At 35.0% G+C, this 18,848-nt stretch overlaps 1 protein-coding gene across 4 annotated transcripts in view; it reads right to left on the reverse strand.

Moving 5' to 3' along the window:
• Positions 1 to 18,848, reverse strand: part of TCEA1 (transcription elongation factor A1) — a 28,707-nt gene continuing 9,859 nt past the window's right edge. For 2 of the 4 annotated variants that reach the window (XM_074577032.1, XM_074577034.1), the window contains exons 3-10: positions 17,465 to 17,570; positions 9,905 to 9,992; positions 8,684 to 8,829; positions 6,681 to 6,737; positions 5,524 to 5,678; positions 3,434 to 3,580; positions 2,394 to 2,465; positions 134 to 1,330 (exon numbers count right to left, since the gene is read on the reverse strand). In XM_074577032.1, the coding sequence (XP_074433133.1) occupies positions 1,322 to 1,330; positions 2,394 to 2,465; positions 3,434 to 3,580; positions 5,524 to 5,678; positions 6,681 to 6,737; positions 8,684 to 8,829; positions 9,905 to 9,992; positions 17,465 to 17,570 (780 nt within the window). In that variant the 3' untranslated portion in view covers positions 134 to 1,321. Of the gene's footprint in view, positions 1,331 to 2,393; positions 2,466 to 3,433; positions 3,581 to 5,523; positions 5,679 to 6,680; positions 6,738 to 8,683; positions 8,833 to 9,904; positions 9,993 to 17,464; positions 17,571 to 18,848 lie in introns of all 4 variants that reach the window. The other 2 variants (XM_074577031.1, XM_074577033.1) reach the window with 2 other exon arrangements.

Below are 18,848 nucleotides of genomic sequence, written 5' to 3' on the forward strand. Positions count from 1 at the left end.
CCTTTACAGTCGAGGAATTTATTCTCCAGGAACCACATGCACTCTTCCCATCCTCCCATGAATCCTTTATACATTACCATGATAGACCTCCTCAGCCCCAGGCTTCGATAAATTAAATAATATAAACTTAGGTATAATGAAAGAATTTAATCTCTTCAAAAGATGTTGACACGTTTTTTTTCTTGAAAGCGCATCTGAAAGTACTTCTAAACATGTGCACTGTTAAAAAGCAGGCTCTAACAAAGCAGTATTTATATCATTCCACATGTGGAAAAGACCATAAGTTTAATAATTTATTCTCACCTGCAGGTCTATGATTGACATCAGATACTCTACATCTCAAAATCCAGTTCATGAACAAAATTAATGTCGTTTATATGAATTTAATTTAATTTAATATTACCTCCCCAGCCAGTTCATATTGTGGTGAATTGGATAGCTGATGTTATTAGGACGGGCTACAACACAATGCCTTTGTTTATTTACAAAGTCTAAACCAAACTTGGCTGTCAAGCGTGTTAAGCAAAACTGAACACTCAAATCAGATTTAGCTGACTATTTTAAGACATTCCTAGAAATAATACCTACTGATATAATGTAAAATACATGCTTTGAGCAATAAAATTTATTGCATTGATCAAAGCTGGTTACATAAACAAGCTTAACCAACCACTGCAATAGAGGTCATCATCTCCACTAATAAATTTCCAAACCCCATGGCCATAAATATAGTCCTAATTCAGAAACAGTATGTACAAACTAGAGTTAACTAAATTGTGATTTAGTTAACAACTGAGTTTAACATAATTAGATAAGTTAGATACCTTTTCTCTTTGCAAAACTAGTGAACACAGCAGCAAGAAACAAATTCCATTCTTAGAACTGAACAAATATGGAGAGGTAAAATACATATGGGAGGAGCGTGTATGTTTCGGACTGCAAAAAATATAGCATATTATTCACATAGTTAGAAAAAAACAAGCCAATTACCAAAATGTTTAATTGGTAAAAGTTTAATGTCAACTTACTTATAAAAATGAAAAAATATTTTAACATTCACCATACAATTGAGCAACCTGGCCCTACCGACTATCAGCTATAAGGAAGGCATTTAAGGAAATGATGGTTGTGTCAAAACAAAGGCTAATTTCAGGCATGTATGCTGCTTTAAAAAAAAAAAAAAAAAGAAAACAAAAAAACAAAAATAAACCAAACCAAAAAAACCTCTTGTTTGCAGGAAGCTAGATGCTTAGCCTAATTTTTAAAGCTAATTACAAAATCCTCTTTCATACTGGTCCAGATGTCTTGAGAATTTCTTCTTCTAACAGAACTGTCAAAAGAAAAGAATTTTTATGAGATCTTCATATAACTTATTCTAAATCTTTGCAAGAAGCAGAAATATGACACCATACTTAGGATATGGAATTTACCAGTTAAAGTATTTGCTCATATCATAACCACCTCTTCACTCAAGCATCTTTATATGGACACTCTTGTAACCGCCACCTTACAGAAAGTTTTAAGGACAAATGAACTTTTCTAGGTACAGCATCAAACAATTTCTAAGCTTTATAAATTATTTAGATATCTTGGGGTATAGATTTGAACAATATTCAGTAATAAGATATGTAAAATAAGATGTATAAAAGAACTTCTTTTTATGCAGTACTCGACATACGCTGCGCAACATGGTTCTGCAGAGCTGCAGCATTCTTAACACAGAAAAAACGGCACAAGGGTACCATGCTTCATATTGCACGCTATCATATCTTAAGTTGTAAGTTGTACAGGCCTTCATTTCAGTTTTTCTCCACTTTATCGGACTACCAGTGTTCCTCAGAAGCTTTTATAATTCCCATCTCCTGAACTTAAAAAAAGAATTTAAATGAAGTTATCACTGCCCTACACTTATCCTGACACAGGAGTATGGCAGCAGTCATCTCTTTTTTTTAATTCCCTCTTCTTTTCAGAGTAGAAAAAAAAAAAAACCCAGATCCAAACAAAAACAGAAAAAACAAAAGGGCAAAAAGGCCTATTCCACTCATCGAAGTAGAGATTAAAAATGGTGAAGAAAGAGAAAACACAGTGACTAAACTTGCCACTACTTTGTATGGCAAAGCAGCATTGTAACTAAATGTCACAAGGACTAAGTCAGTGTCCTGACTTCTCTCCCTCTGCCACCGCCCTACATGTGTGATATCACACCTTCAGTCAAAAATACTTTTCTATAATCTAAAGCTATTTTGCAATATTGTGCAAATTTTACGTTTGTAATATCATTAACGGGCTAAGAAATAACCAAAAGTCAACAGAAACTCATTTGCAATTTACTGTAAACCAAAATTAAGCAGAGAGCCTGGCTGTCTGCTATCAAATATGTAGAGCAGTCTTACCTTCCATCTGTTTCCACATTCATTACAGACAACAAACGTTGTCATGGGTTCATCAGCGCTGCGGGTTTGAACCTTTGGTAAAAGCAAGAGCCAGAGTGGGAAAAGGAAAATTACTATCTTCAATTTTGTTAGCATGTGTTCAATATAGAGGTTTAAAAATCAAAGTTTAACATTAAGGAAACACATTTGCATAAAAATACAAATGAACTTTCCATATCAATTGAAATTGTTTTTTTGTCTAGACTATAAAGCAATCATAAACTTATGTTTTGACAGATTTAGCAGCATTAAAATACCCATTTTGGCATAGAAACTGTGCACATACTTCTAGGAAAAGATTCTGCAGTAAAACTACGTGTTCAGCACAGCTTTATGTATATTTACTGATGCAAAGGCTTAAAAGTCTCATGATTCAAAACCAGCTTTCTACTTAAAACATTTGATATACAATATTAAATTATAAACCCAGCTGATCCTATGATCAAAATTACATGCCCTGAAGCACTGCTGAACAAATTAAAGCCCTCCTTCTTGCACATACTCCCCAATTAAAATAGAAAAGAGTTGTAACAATGATTGTAAGTCAGGGTCTAGTGTTAGTCAAATGGTATATTTTATATATATAAAAAATATATATGTGTATATATTTTATACATGTGTATCATTATTTTCTGCTATTTATTCCTTCTGTAAAGAAAAGTTTACACACATTAAAAAGAGTAAATTAGATCTCCCCCACATAAAAACATATTAATAAGATGTAATAAGAAGAATTAGCAAAAACTCAAAGAAACTAACGTTTCTTTGTATAGATACTCAGCTTGGATTTACATAAAATCTTTGGTAAATTGGTAAATCAATACAACAAACATTCTTTATGTAAGCATACCTAAGTAGGTCCAACTATCTTTGTGTATTTTGTAATTCGTTAGCATTCTGTTAAAAATTCATTTTGTAATTAAAACCTTTTTCTCTGACAATCTGACAACAGGACTCTAAGCTTTGAAATAGGAAAACAAAGAGTATGAATAACCACGTACCTGGGTGTATGTACAGTTCTTCTTTTTGCACTTGCCACATGTAAACAGATCAGTTTGGGTACCTCCTGTTTTAGCCATCTGGTGCTCTCTGATAGCTTCTTTGGTCAGATTTTTGCGCATTTCTTTCAGCTCATCACTTGCCATTTCCTATTGGGGACAAAGAGCAGACAGTTTACCAGAGAGTTTTAGTTTTAAATAACTTGGTACCACTGTGCGAGCCCATGCTATTTTTTATTTAGAATCCAGGAACAACAACTCTAATGAAGGGCAAAGTAATTGTACACGTGTTTAATTTTACAAGACTTGAGGTATTTCACATCACAGAAGCTACAACAAGTTAAAAATGGGTGGTTTTTTTGGTTTGGTTGGGGTTTTTGGAGTTGGTGTTTGTTTTTCTTTTTTACACACCTGGAAAAAAAAATCAGTAAAAGTTACGATATTAGACACCTAGAAACATTTCCATGCAAAAGCATTTCTGAAGTTCAGAAATGTAACACAGAAACAAGGTAGAGGAGGACTTGAAAGTTCTCCAGAAAGGAGGAAAAAAGTCCATCCCCTATGTTAGATCCTTGCATAATTATCTCACTGATCTACAGAAGACTATTATAGGAAAAAATTACACTATTTTGATTATTTCTATATTTGTACTGAGAAATACAGTATAGCCATAATTTAACACATTACCAGAAGTCATATACACATAGTTCCAAAATACCAACCAGAGAGCTCAGATTCACTATTTTTCTTTTTCCTTGAAAACAGTTCTAGTGTGCAGGATCTCCACAGTGTTTAGCAATCAAGTGTGCACAGCAAAACCAAGTTGTTCCATTTTTCTTCAATAAAGTTTTACTCCACATCCCATGGAGATGCGGAACACAAATCTTGCGTTAATGCTGTTTCACTTTAGAAGTAATCTTAACACTAAGGTGTTTTTTAGCCATTCTAATTTTAATCCAAGACATAAATTAAAACAAAGAATGGGCACTCGACAATACAAAACTTATGTTTGTGCATTTGTATGTACATACACGTAAAATGAACAAACTCAAAATACACACCGAAGATACAATATATATTCCTTTACACATTCCTTTATCGACCTCTGTTTGCCCCAGCCTGCATGTAAAGCTACAGAACAAAAAAACCCAACCAACCAAACAAACAACACCAAACCTTTCCTTTAGAATAAAACTAAACATGATTTTCATTAGTTGATCGTAAATTTAATTTCTTTGTCTCCAAGATACTCTTTTATGCCTGATTTGGGGGGGAAGAATCAAACACATACACGCAGAACTACAAAACTGAAATGAAATGCTAACTGTGCTTTCATTTTTCTCTCCCACAAAACCTAACTTTTCCTTTGACTTCCTAGATTTATTTTGATTTGTAAAGACAGTGAGCATCTGAATGGGAATTTCTATTCAAGTGTCCAAAATGTTCTTTCAATAACATAAATTTAATTTGATACAAAGGGCAATTCTCCTAGCTGCTTTCCCCTATCAATTATGGCTTTTTCCATTTATTGTGATGAGTTTCCTTCAAAATCATTTGAAGCATTCTGTCAAATTTGAGATAAGCTTTAAACGAACACTGAAAATGCCAACAGGAGAGGGACTCATCTTTAAAACCGCAGTGCTACACCTTGCACAGGTGTGTAACAGCAGAGGTCAGCATTTGAAAAACAAATGGTAAGACAGGCTAACACTTACATACGCAGAAAAGTGAATGGGTAAGGAACTTGGAGTCACTAGCTAGATATATTTACATCTTCTGAACTTAAAAAACTGTCACTGATACATCACGTGTCCTTTCAAAAATGGCACAACATAACTCTGCTTCAGGAAATTTGCATGCAACAGCTTACCTGCCTTCCGACTTAAGAGACCAAAATCAAATGTTTAAGAACCACTAAAAGACACCACTCTCATTCCCTCTGCTCCCAACACAGTCCTGACTGCGCAAGCCACAAACAAACCATAGTCTTTCAGACATGCGGACAGCTGACATAAATTCTTTTTATAGCTAATAAATACAAGCCAGGACATGAGTCCAGTAGGGAAATAGTTCAAGACCTGTGCTTTACTTACCTCTGCTGTCATTTTGGCAAACTTGTCAGGGGGAATGTTCCCACATAACACATTTTTCCTTAGGTTAGGATTCTTTGCATCCTTGAGATTTGCTATCCTACTTCGTACCCTATTTTTGTATTTCATATCGGTGTTTTTTAATTCTTGAAAAATAGGTGCTTTGGATTTAAGGAACAAAACATTAACAAGTAAAACAGAGCATTATAAAGGTTGCATTCTGGGGGGCAACTTTTCTAAAGCAATGTACTTCTCCACTGCTGATTGAGTCCTTCCCCCAGTCCCAACCCTAAACCCAACCAACAGTTACTTTTCTGTTCTACACAGCAGACTTCACGTTCTTCTGAAGCCTAATCATAGTTCAGCACATGGTCAGTGAAAAATGAATTTTTGGGTAGTAGGACCTAAATTTAAATTGTGAAAAGTCACCCATAAATTTACGTCCAGTTCCTTGACCTCATCCTGAGGATTAATTGATTTCTAAACCAAATATTCAAACACTGGCAGACAGCTCACTAACATAATTTTAAAACAGGTTTGCAACAGAAACAGGAAATTCCTTAACAGGAAAGGTGGCTGACTGAAACTACCAGAGGACATCAGCAAGTTAGAATCATGAAGCTTAGACTATTTCTATGCTTAAGAACACCCCCCACAAAAAAAAGACCAACCTAAAATAAAAGACAATCCCAGACCTTTGCTCTGTAACTATTCAAACACTGCTACCAGAACAACCCTTTTGAAAATTCCAAAATCATTTAGAAATAAACTTGTAGAAATTAAAATAAAGACATTAGAAAAATATTAAATCTGTTAACAAGAAAAGATCTTAAAATAACAGAAAAGCCCAGCATTTTATGTCAGAATGCTTCAGTAAGATATAATGTTGCTGCTGCAAGGAAAACATACTGAACTGAAAAAAAACCCACACACACTCACCTACACAAATTCCTACATGTTTCAAGGCAAACCATTTAGGTTGTGCTTGTTTTTTAAACACTAAATTTCTGCACTGATGTGTTGAATGCAGTTTGCTATTTTTGTTTTAAATTAAATTTAAAAAGACTCGATATATAGATCAAGTTAATTATTTTTAAAATTATCAATGCTTTTAAAAAACAGTCTTGTTCTAGAGCACATAGGTGTAAAACAAAGGATATCTTCTTCAATCTGAGAACCCAGCTCTTCCTCATCAGCACCAATAGCAATGTAGTCATCTGAGGAAAACAAATATTAAAATATTAGCAACCTGACAATCTCATCAGTGTTCTATATTCCTGATGGCCCATTCGAAACTCTGAAACTCAGCAAATTATGAAACAACCACAGTGAATTTTCCTTTTGTACAGGAAATTGTGAAATTCCCTATACTGTATTCCTATTTACTGTATACTTATCCCTTTACTGTATACTTATCCCTTCAAAACTGTGTTAATGTTACTTGGAAGAGTAAAAATAAGTGAAATGAAGAGCAATGGAAGTTTAAAGGAGTAGAACAACCCTAAATCTTTCACAAAAACAAAAATTCTGACATCTAGTTGCAAACACAAGTAGAAACAAAAAACTCTGCTATACAGAAAAATTTTAAATATTCTAATAGGCTTGACAAATACCCATATCCACAGCGTATCTGTACTTGGAACAGACTATTCGGAAAAAAAACCATTTTGTATTGTGTTTCATCAATTCTTTCAGTCCACACAATACAAGCATAAGCAATTAATGTTTTGCAAGCATGCAAGAGAAAGATCTGATTAGAAACATAGTAATTAAATAACAGAAACAATATTATTAGATATTTATAAAAAATGCAAAGCAGAGATGTGTCACAAAACATGTAAATTAGAAGAAATAAATCACAGCAATCTCGAAGACAATGCAATACTTGTCCTAAGCTACCTCGGAAAGGGCAGCCGTCTTTATGAGTAAGGGTTTCAGTCAGAAACAGTAAATAATTATCTTGAGACATTTTAGGTCAAATTAGACACATTATGTGTTTTCCTCCTTCTCCTTTTAACATGGGTGTACTTCAATGAGTAATCCAAACATTTCTCCTCCAATTTCATGCAGAAGGCCATAAAATAACATTTTTTGAGATTGGCATTAAATCCATGGATGATCATTTTATGTGCTGAAGAAAGTAACGTAGCAAAAAGAGTTCTTGGAAAACTAGCTAAAATTAAGACTACATAGAATTATGAATAGTAAGATGCCAGATGCAACTTTCTGGTCACAAATTACTTTAGAAGTCTATGAACTACATATCCAAAGGACCACAGATTCATGGTCTTTAGTCAGTTTTGATTACTGCCTGTATCTGAATTCATGCAAATTAAAAGAAAGAATAAAAGAATGAAGAGGGTAAAACGGATGACTCAGAAGTCTGCTTACACTGGGTCATGTTACACTAAGCTAAGAACAGAGGAGCTGGGTTGTAAGTTCTGGTAGAAGAGAAGGACCCACAAGAAAAAAATCAGGTCATTCTGAGCAGCCCAACTTTTAGTTTGCTCCTTATCTAGTGTATCATTTAATTTGTCAGTTTAAAGACACCCAAGTGCACATGAGGGGGAAAAGAAATAAAAAAACCAAACCCACAGTCAAGGAATTTACAGATGCCCAAAAGGTATGAAGATAGAGCAATGCAAGACTCTCGTATCACGAGTGAAACTAACTGTAAGTGAAATTCTTATTGCAATGAAACTTCCATGATTAAATCAAAACAGAAAGGCAGGCTTCAAAAAACAAAATCTGAAGGCCCACAGGAACTCTGGTGTAAGAAAGGCAGGCATCTATATAGTGGCACTCTCAGTCAGGGTTAAGACAAAAATCCAGCAGCTTCCACAAAATGATATAAATGAGGCTTTAAGGAGGCAACAACCTTCCTGAAAAGAAGTTCCACTCTAGGCAAGATATCAGATGAACAGAAGCCACAAAATGTTCTGTATCATCAGCAACAAAAATGTATTTCAATACATATATTCCCATGCTGTCAAGGTTACTCATTCCTTGCAACTTGGGTGAACTGGCTTGTGGGTATATGCACAAAAATAGACGTTAACAAGGTTTATTCTACCCTACGGAGCAGGAGAAAAACAGAGTGGGAAGGACTGAAATAGAGAAGAAGGAAATAGTTAAACTTGAAAATATAGTCTACAAAGCTCACCTCCTGTTCTGAGAGCCGCAGAGAGCATTTCTCTACATTTCACTCGTACAGAATCCGAAGTGCTTGGAGCCCGGGGAAAAGAAGGGATGAAAGAATTTGAGGGAGCACTACCCTCCTCCTTCCTGCTGCTGGAATTGCTACTTGAACTGCTAAAAAAAGGCAAAAAGGAAACTAATATTAATATTTTTCCCTCCCCTTCAAATAACTTTGTTCCAGGGCAAAACACAGGTCTTCTCCTACATCCATTTGATGGTATTCCAAAACAAAAGAACACAGGCCACTTTTTTAAAGCTACTTACTGCTCTAGAGTTAATACAATTTTAAAAGTGCCTTCAGAACATTCACCAGAGTATTCCATACAATAAAAATACAGCAGGTATTGGTTGGACTAGATGACCTTTAAAGGTCCCTTCCAACCCAACACATCCTATGATTCTATTCCATTCCATTATGTGGCATATAAGTTTTAATTCTCAGTTCTCTACATTAACCCCTCCCCAGAACTTTATTTTAAAAAACAGTGAAGATACATCACACTAACATTCAGTCTGCTTACTGTACTGAAGTGGTACCACGGTCACAAGCAAGCAATTAGTGTAGTTTTGCAAACTGTAAACCAAGAAGTTTTCAGCTTGCAACAGGACAAATGGTTAGAGGTTAAATTTCAACTTGAAAACGGTTGCTGGAAACAGATTCACTAAAACCAGAAACATATAGAAGGAATGGGCTTGCAAATACTATTTTGGAAATGTTTTCAGCTCCTATAGCGTCATTAACATGGGCTAACATGAGCTCATTTTTCTGATAACATGTATTTCATGTTTACCAAAAAACATGCACGATGAGACTGTTCATTAAACGTAAAAGCTAGCATACAAAAGTAGTATTCTAAACCTCCAACATAGGCAATTACCACAAAGCTGTGACTGAAAGCTGTTTTACAGTTCTCAAAGCTCAGTGCTAGCATTGAGAGAGGAAGGAGTATTTGACAGATGAGACAGATGGAATAAACAATAACCAGTCTGGCCATTTCTTAACCTGCAGCTTTCATGGTTTTTTAATGTCAGCAGCAGCAGGATTTACTTCCCTAATAACACACCATTTCTTGTACAGTTCTACGTATTTCAGAAAAGAATGTGGAAGCTGCCTCTACTATGACAAAATTGGACCAAATATTTTTAATGAATGAGGTTATTTGTATAGTCATAAAGAATTAAGCACCTTTCTTCTCTTGCTTCAGGGCTGTTTTGTGAGGAAGATGCAGGCTCCTTTTTCTTTTCTTCAGAATCTTTATCAGTTGAAGGTCCATCTGGAAATAGAAAACATGAGAAACTTTCTTTTACCCAGAAATAGCAATAGATTTAAACCAGTGGTAAAATATCTTTGATGATTTCTCCTGCACCAGTTGGAAATGCTAGCAGCTCCCACTCTCGACTTTGACCTTCTCTTGCAGTACAGCCTTCCACTCCCCAACACCTTCGCCAGCCCAGCAAATGGAAAATATGACAACACTTCAGATCCTTTGAGTCAAGTCCAGCATCTGCTTAAACTGACAGTGAAGACATGATGAAAATGTAGACTTTTATGATTTATTTTTGCCAGCTCTGCTGCATGAGGTAGACAATAACTTCTCAAACTACTGTGTCAAATCTCTGGAGTTGCCTCCCGTGTTTTAAATATAAGTTCCTACTAAATACATGTCATTCTTTTTAATTATATTCACAGGATTTCTACCAAAGGACTGAACCAAATGAAACCGTAGTGTGAAAGTTACCATGGTTGCCAAAAAAATATAATTTTCATATGCTTTTGAAGGAGTTTTCCAGACACACAAACAGTATTTTCTGCGATAGCTCTTAAATTCTTTGTCTTAATGTTTATAAATATTTGAATTTTTCTTTACCATACAGGCCATGTTTAATGATGATTTTATAAAGAATAAAGCTGAAAGCCTTTATTAAAAAGGGCACTCACAATATTTAACTTTAGCCTACTGAGAACACATACACCCTTCTATTGTAAAGAGGAATTCAGAGTGGCTAAATCGAGCTCCTGCTTTGATTTGCTCTCTAAAAAGGCTGACTCTCCACTCCCTACAAGATTGGCATCACTCACTGACAGATTTTGTGAATTCCTCTCTCTAAGCCCTCATAAAGCTGCCATTACACTTCTAACTCCATAGACATATATTGCAAACTTTAAAAAGTACTAAAAACGATCAAGAAAAGGAGGGAAATCTGATAAAGCTCAAGTCTTTCCCACGAAGATGTCCTGAACTAAGGTACCTAAATCCTTGTTTAAGCATCTACAAGTATCCTCATTTCCAGGAGAGCCCCATCCCCACATTTCCCTGGGGGAACTTGGTGGTATGGAACATGTATTAACATGCACATTCACGTGACTACTCTCCATGGCAAGAAACGCTTATATGATATATAATTTAAAAAATATTCTAAATATGCACGTAATCTCATTTACCCTCCTCATTTTTTAAGTACATGACCATTTTTGTCAGAGGTTTTACGACAAACTGATAGACGAAACAGGTATCTCGGGTACAGCTCAGGTTCTACAAAGCAGCATAGCTGCCTTAGAGCAGAGCTCTGCTTCAGCCCATTTATAGAATCATAGAATGGTTCGGGTTGGAAGTGACCTTAAAGATCACCTAGTTCCAACCCCCAACCATATTTAGCTCCATATTTTTTTCTGGCACACAAGTCGTCAAATTCAGAGCTGACATAGGTACCTCCTGCATATTTTGCATCAAATAGACCACTATGGTATAGCTGGTACCTAGTTTTAGTTTACCAAACACTTCCATTTAGCTCTGCACCATTTCATCAGAGAAGGCAGGCACCAGAGAACATCTGCCAACACCCCAATTGCTTCTTCCACTTATGGAGGGCAGGGTGTACGTGAGGCACGGGGATAAAGCAAGAGGTAAAAGCACAGCTCTTCAGACACCTGCAGACCAGTCTATGCAAGTGTGTCTCAAACCAAGGTCAAACTTCAGCCGCTGAGACAACTGGACCATCTTCAGGCAAATATGTCTTCAAACCCACAATTTCTTTAATCGCTTATAGACACTTTTGTTTAATCCGGTTTCAGAAATCTGAAAATAAAGTTAACAATACTCTCTGCTCAAAATATTCTCCTAAGCGTTTAAGTCATTCTCTCTTATGCATCACAAGTTGGAAAGCACTGAGAGGAGATGCAGTGCCAAGCAGTATTTATTCTTAAACTCACACATTAATAAGGATTTCTTATTTTATTAAAATACTGTATTGACAAAAGAATGGAATGCAATTAACAGCCTGCTCAACACTATTTCAACTATCCTCTGGGGAAAAGGGGAAAAAAAAAAAAAATTATCCTTGAGAAACTAGAAGTCCCTACTAATTAACTGTACTTTCAACAGCCAGACTCTAATGCAAAAGAAAAATGACAGCTAATGGGAACTACAAACAACCACAGAAATTCTAACAAAGTAAGATGGAAAAAATGTCCCTTCTATGAAAGATATTTAAAAATTTCAATGAGCAAGTGATTCACATCAGGAAGTCTACAGAACATCATAAATATTTATATAATATAAATTATAAGTTGCTTTAAAGAGGCACAATTACCTTTTCAACTTTGTACAGCTATTAAAACTTGACAGAACTTTTTTTCAGAAACAAAATGAAGTTGTCATCAATTTTAGGACTGAAAACTGTAACTTCACAGTTTTAGCTACTGCAGCTTCAGAATGCCATAAAAAAAAATATAAGCGCTTTTTTTTAAAAAAAAATAAGGTAAGCATTAGCTTCTTTAAAATACAAAGAACAAGCTAGTAACACGAATTGACTATTGGCCATTGGAGTAAGACTATCAAATTCTGAATACCGCATTGAAGGTAAAACATGACATGACAGTGTTCTCTGTTACCAAAACAAAATTTTTAATCTAATAATATATGGTCAGAGATAACACAATTAATCTGAGTGTTAGAAGCCATTAATAGCTTCATTGTAGATTCTTCTAATTATAATTATATTACGGGTGAACTCAAGACATCTGCTAGTAAGAAGAAAAAAATTAGACAGTAAAAAGATGTAATGTGATTAATTTATAAGTTTAACTTTAAATTAAGAAACTTTTTCAAGTAAGAATTTTTCCGAAACGCTAAAAAAAGGTGGCTAGTCATCCCCCAGAAGCACATGAGAATTTAATTTAGTGGGTTATTTTATGTTACTGATTGAGATATCAGCACCAAAACTTTGAAAGTTTACTGAGCATTCCGTTTAAATAAGTTAAAGGAAAGAGATATGAGATAACAGGTATGAGATATGAGAGATATAAAGAGATATGAGATAACAGGTAACGGATGGCATAGTTATTACTTTAACAATGACCCTCATATTTAATAATTTTTTAGGCCCCATTTTCCAGACCCTGACCAAAATAATCTTGAGATGCACAAGCAGCTACACTTGCCAGCAATTCCTCTGCAAGATGTAGTAAGACATGAAGGTAAGATCAGAGAAGCTTCTTCCTAGTAGCAGCACAGGGAGGAATAATATCTAAAGTCTATAAATAAAAAACAGAATTATGAACTGTTTGCCATTTTTAAAAGATTTTTTTAATCCTAAGCGACAAAAGAGCATGACACACTAACTACTTTGCTATGCATGTTTTTTCCCCTATACAGTATGATGTAATTTGCCTCAAGTGTTATTATCTCTCCATTTATAATCCTAACAAATTATAGATCTACTAATTGTACACGGAACAGTTCCAAATATACATCTGATAGGAGGTGATTTCCACAGCTCATACTTGATATGGAAATGAAACTACTGAAATTATTTTTGCACTTGATTCTACTTGATATCTTATAAAGACATGTACTCTTCTTATCAATAGTAAACAATACTCTTGAAACACTATTAGACTGCAATTTAGGAATTTGTTTTGTCAGTAACAATTTTTTTGAGCAAAGCCAGTAGGTTATTTGATGTCCTTGAACAATTTTCTTACAGGTATGCTAATGCTGTCATTAAGTATAGTGCTAGACTGTACCAACTTGCTCCAGTAGAATCGAACTCGGGTTCGAAATAATAACGGACTGCATGAACAAAGTAATCTAAGTAAAACGCTTCTGTGAAGTCTGGCTGGTGTTATCTTCTCCTGACAACATTAAACACTTAATTATTCTTTTAAAATAAAATTACTCAGGCATGCATTTTTTTGAAATAGGCATTTCAAAATGCTTGTGGTTTCATTTTTGTTTTTTATTACTGCAATAGATGAACACACTTGCACTTAATGCCAAGATTATTGTCTAATCATTCTGCATTTCCAGTTCAGTACATAAACTTATTGGAGTTGAGCTTACTTAGAGGTTTGGACATTCTTTTTCACTGTATACCATTAGAATTCAGTAAGTAATTACTTGTGATGGGGAATGTTACATTTCTTAAAGATTTTTTTTGTGTTGTTTTTTAATATAAATGAACACTTCTCATAACCTAAATGGATATGCATAGATTCATTATCTGCAAACCATACTCTATATACTTGGCAAAAAAATCATTATTTGAAAATCCCATGTTATAACTGAACGGTATTTTATTCTGAGACCAGAATTTGCTTCCTTATGTAAATTGTGACCAACTGGGCTGTGTGGTTTAACGTTTTTACAGCAACATCTAAAAGCGATCTTCCACTGTAGCTCACTCAGCAAATCACTTCAGACAAGGCTTGCAAGACCTCTGCTGGGCAGCTTCCGACCCCCCTGAAAAAACACTCGTAATCCAGCATGGCTCAGGTAAAGCCATCAATATCTGATGATTCACAACTTTTCTTTGTCTTCTTCTCGTTTCCCATGCATTCTTAAAACCTAAGTTCCGATAGCATTGAAGTTAAACAGTACATGCAGCCTAAACAGTCAACAATTCTTGCCTAAATTCAAAATGTCATTTATAAAAATAACTCACAAAGACTTCAGATCTCTGAGTACAATGCTTGGTACGATTAACAGCTGTCCGCTTCTGTTGCCATCTTTGATCCATACCATTTTACATGCACTATAAACAGCATAATCGAAACTGATTTCTCAAGCAGCTCAACATACGGTATTCCGTATTCTTCTGAGAAAGTCAAAACTAATGATAAAACAGAATAAGAGTATTTTGTAAGATTCCCACCCATACTTCACACAGCCCAGATACCCTACCTTGCACAGTTATGAGATTTTAAGTTCTAATGAATCACTGAGCAGTGAGACGAGAGGTGAAACATTTGCCCTACTATGCTTTATTATAAGATCTACAAGACAGTCAAGGGGATTTTAACTACATAAGTTTTGAATATAAGCAGTGCTATATTTTCAGGAATAATCTGATTTTATATAATAAGTGTACAACCACAACTATACTAGACGAGGCGTAATAACGTACACGCAATAATATCTGCCCTGTAACAAAAATTAGAGCATGAACAAAGGTCATATACCCACTGCCTCAAGAAGAAAGTATTCAGTTCTGATTAATGTCAAACATCTGCTATTTACTTTCCAGTTCCTCACACGTTTGGCTTCACCTGATGCAAGTAGCCTTAGGCAGAGTCTCCCAACTGTCTTAAAATAATCTGAATGTAAAAGCCATCAAAAGGGGAAGGTCCACCTTGCCCCAGCTGTATGTTACTGCCACAATCCCAGTGCAGGAAACAGTAACTGCAAACAGGCTGGGCCAAAAAAAACCTGATAGAGCTGAAATTTAAACCCAAAGAAAGGAACAGAACAATTAGTTTCCAACTGGTCAGTTCCCAGCTGTGGTCTCCTGGATAGCCACCTAAGCACTAGTTGTAGCTCAGGAGGAAGCAAGGAGTCACCTGTGCAGAAGGGAAGCCAGGACCACCCCTTTCAGCAGCAGCCTACACCCAGATTGACCTGCTGTGACCATCAGGCACCACGGTCTTGTTCCAAACTTCTATGGCATGAACACTCTCTGGTCTGCAGGTCAGAATAATACTGCTTGTGTTTCACAACATTTGAACACTTACAGATCAGTCAGCTATAAGTAACAGTATAGTAAGAGAAGTTTGACTGATTCAAGATATTGTGTTAAAAAAAAAAAAAACGGGACCGAAGACTATTTTTACTGTCTCAAGAAAAAAATAACAATTCCTTTGCTTAAAGGACAGTGATACCCAGAAGAGTCAGCTCCCCTCCCAAGAAAAGCAGTATCCGAGGACACTCCCAGAAGTTGAGAATTCTTGGGGGGGAGGGAGACTATTTCCTCTACTTTGTTGCCTAAACTAAGTTGCAGTATCAAAAATGCGAACTTTAGAGTAAAAAAACCAAACCAAACCCAAAAGTCTGACAGGGCCTTGCTGTTGCTTTTAGAAGTCTTTAGAGTAATTCAAGTTAATATGCAAGTCCATTTCTCCACTTATGTATCTTACCACTTTTATGCACTGGATATAACACAGTTGGACTTCAAGTTGCAAGTGGAAATTTAAACATAAAAAGTGCATAATTTTCACTATTTACCAGTGAACTCTGATCAGATCCTCTATAAATATGCATTTAATTTATAATAAAAGTCAGTACCATGATTTAAAATTTATTTTATCAGCATATCTAGTATTATCTAAATTTAATTACTAAAACTAACCTAACTAGTATTATCTAACTTTTTAAAGGTAGGTTAAAAAAATACGTTGATTGTAGAGGTTGTTGCTTCTTATTAGAATATTGAAGTTGAAAGCTGTGACAAATTGTCCATTTCTACACAGATATACTGCCAGATGGATTCAAAGTCATTTCTACATCATTTACAAGAGGGTAATAAAGTATCTGACAAAATACTACATAATTGATAAAAATGAGTCTGACTTCAAATGGCAGGGGACTCTAACACCTCATGGTATCTAGCATATTATTCTAGATTGAATGGGAAATATTTAAATCACTAGAAAATAACACAAACTGTTTTCTAGTTCAAAATTTTAAGCTTCCTAAATCTTAGTTTACCTAAAATTAGATACAAAAAAATAAAATAGAGTACAGCATAGTCTATGAACAAAAACAGCTGGACACAGTTTGAGATTTGAGTGTTTTCAAATGCATTAAGTACTACAAAATACCCTTGAATAAAACCCTGCTAACAGAAAGGTTTCATTAACTGCATTCATTGCTTTAAGAAAATTAAACAAAAAGTATTAACTCATTAACTAAGAAGTTGTTTAAAACTATGAAGGTTTTAGAAAGTGCGGATCTATTTTTTTGCTACCTGTAAGTTCTAACAGATTTTTAACATCAGGTTTTTTACTGTTTTTTTTCCACTTCACAAATTACTTTATAACCAAACTTCAAAGCCTCCACACTCCCATATGAGATTCTGCACAAGTTCTTCAAAGTACCTGTTATATTTGACAAAGGAAATAGCCAAGAACAGGTTCGTTAGTGCTTAGTACTGCAGAACAGTCACTCTAGCTCAACAGCAGGCAACGAGACTTCAGAAATGAGTCACGTCACAGAAGCTGGCTTCCTACTGCTTGCCAGCCCCAATAAAAATACATTAACTTTTTCTCTGAATACACTTTCACAGTAATGCACTGGTGCTCGTCAAAGAGTAAAAACCAACTACATCAGTGCAAAAAGTTTCAATACTTACACAGGACCACAAATGTATCTAAAGCAAGGCAGTGTCAAAGATTTGCACCAAGACTGAATATAGTTAAAACACGCAAGAGCAGGAGGTAAAAAAAAAAAAAAAAAAAATTGTGTCACCATACCTAACAGTTTTTTCCAAGACTTGATAAGAGATTTTGCTAAAGATGTAACTTCTTCATCTGTGCTTTGCTTGCGTATTGCATTCACTGACATTCCAATTCTGGTAGACTGCAACAGAAATAAAAATACACATGATAAAAGGCAACATGTAGACAATTTAACAAGTAAACACATATAAAGTTGTACTTTGACATCATTTTTTTTTCTTTGTTTTTGTGAGATTTTTCTTTTAAGACTACCAGGATGAAACGCTGTAAGCCTTTACAAAACTTATTTTAACAACATCAACATTTTAAAAAGAAATACAACATTATTACCTTTTGTCTCCATCACAGAAGTTTTTTTTGGGGGGAGGGGGCACAATGGACAGCAGGGTTAAGGGGAGTCAATCAGAAGATTTTTGCTCCCAAACTGTTTCAAAAAGCTCTGCAGAACTACTTACCTAAACTAAGTACAACATCCAAAACATCTAACAATGTGGAAGTCATATATACATCTTAGTGTTACATAAAATTTTTAGCAAAGGTTCTAGCCTCAAAACCTTATTTTTCTGTGAAGCAATGACTGCATTTATATTTTGGCATGATCAGAAGCTTGCCAACTGCTTCAATGACTTCATATCTTAGAATTCACATTTAGTGGCTGTGGAAGAAGCTGCAGCATCAGCTGTGATCGACCACTTTTTAGGTTCCTAATAAATTTGACAATACTGATATTCTTCAAAATCTTAAGTACAGAGAGTTCTGTTTCTATACGGAAACAGCAAGACTAGCCCTACCTCTCTCAAAAGGCCAAGATAGTGACAGGGTTTAAATTTTTGGCACTACTGCCACCTATAGAGTGAAGAGGAGATTAATTTACAATCCACTCTTAAGACTCAGAAGATGACATAAATTTAGCTCAGCAGCAACAAGTTTCATTTTAGATTTCTGACTACCATGTTAATCTAATAAGTAGAACATTTTCCACAGTTTTAGTTTCATGAGAGAAGAAAAGCATTTAACAACACAAACAAGTATTTTATTATCATTTCATATTTTGATTGATGAACAATGTTTTTGAATTGTTCTTAAGATGTTTGGTTTTGTTGCATTTACTATTTACAGGACTCACTAAATATAATTTATTCTACTTACTTTTGCAGTAGTTCATCATAAATTTCCTTCATCTTTAAAAAAAAATTTAAATCTTTGTGGCTCGCTAAAAATGGAAATGATTTGTTCCTGTAAATTACTCCTTACAACCCACACAACAGTTTTTGGGGCACCATGGATATGCTAAATGACTGGAAATGTACTGAAATATTCCAGAGCTATTTCAGCAAAGGAAACACATCAAATAACCTCAGGTCTGAGCATCAGCTCTAAATGTGTATTTTGGATTAAA

The sequence above is a fragment of the Larus michahellis genome, chromosome 2 (assembly GCF_964199755.1).
Source record: "Larus michahellis chromosome 2, bLarMic1.1, whole genome shotgun sequence".
Taxonomy (NCBI): domain Eukaryota; kingdom Metazoa; phylum Chordata; class Aves; order Charadriiformes; family Laridae; genus Larus; species Larus michahellis.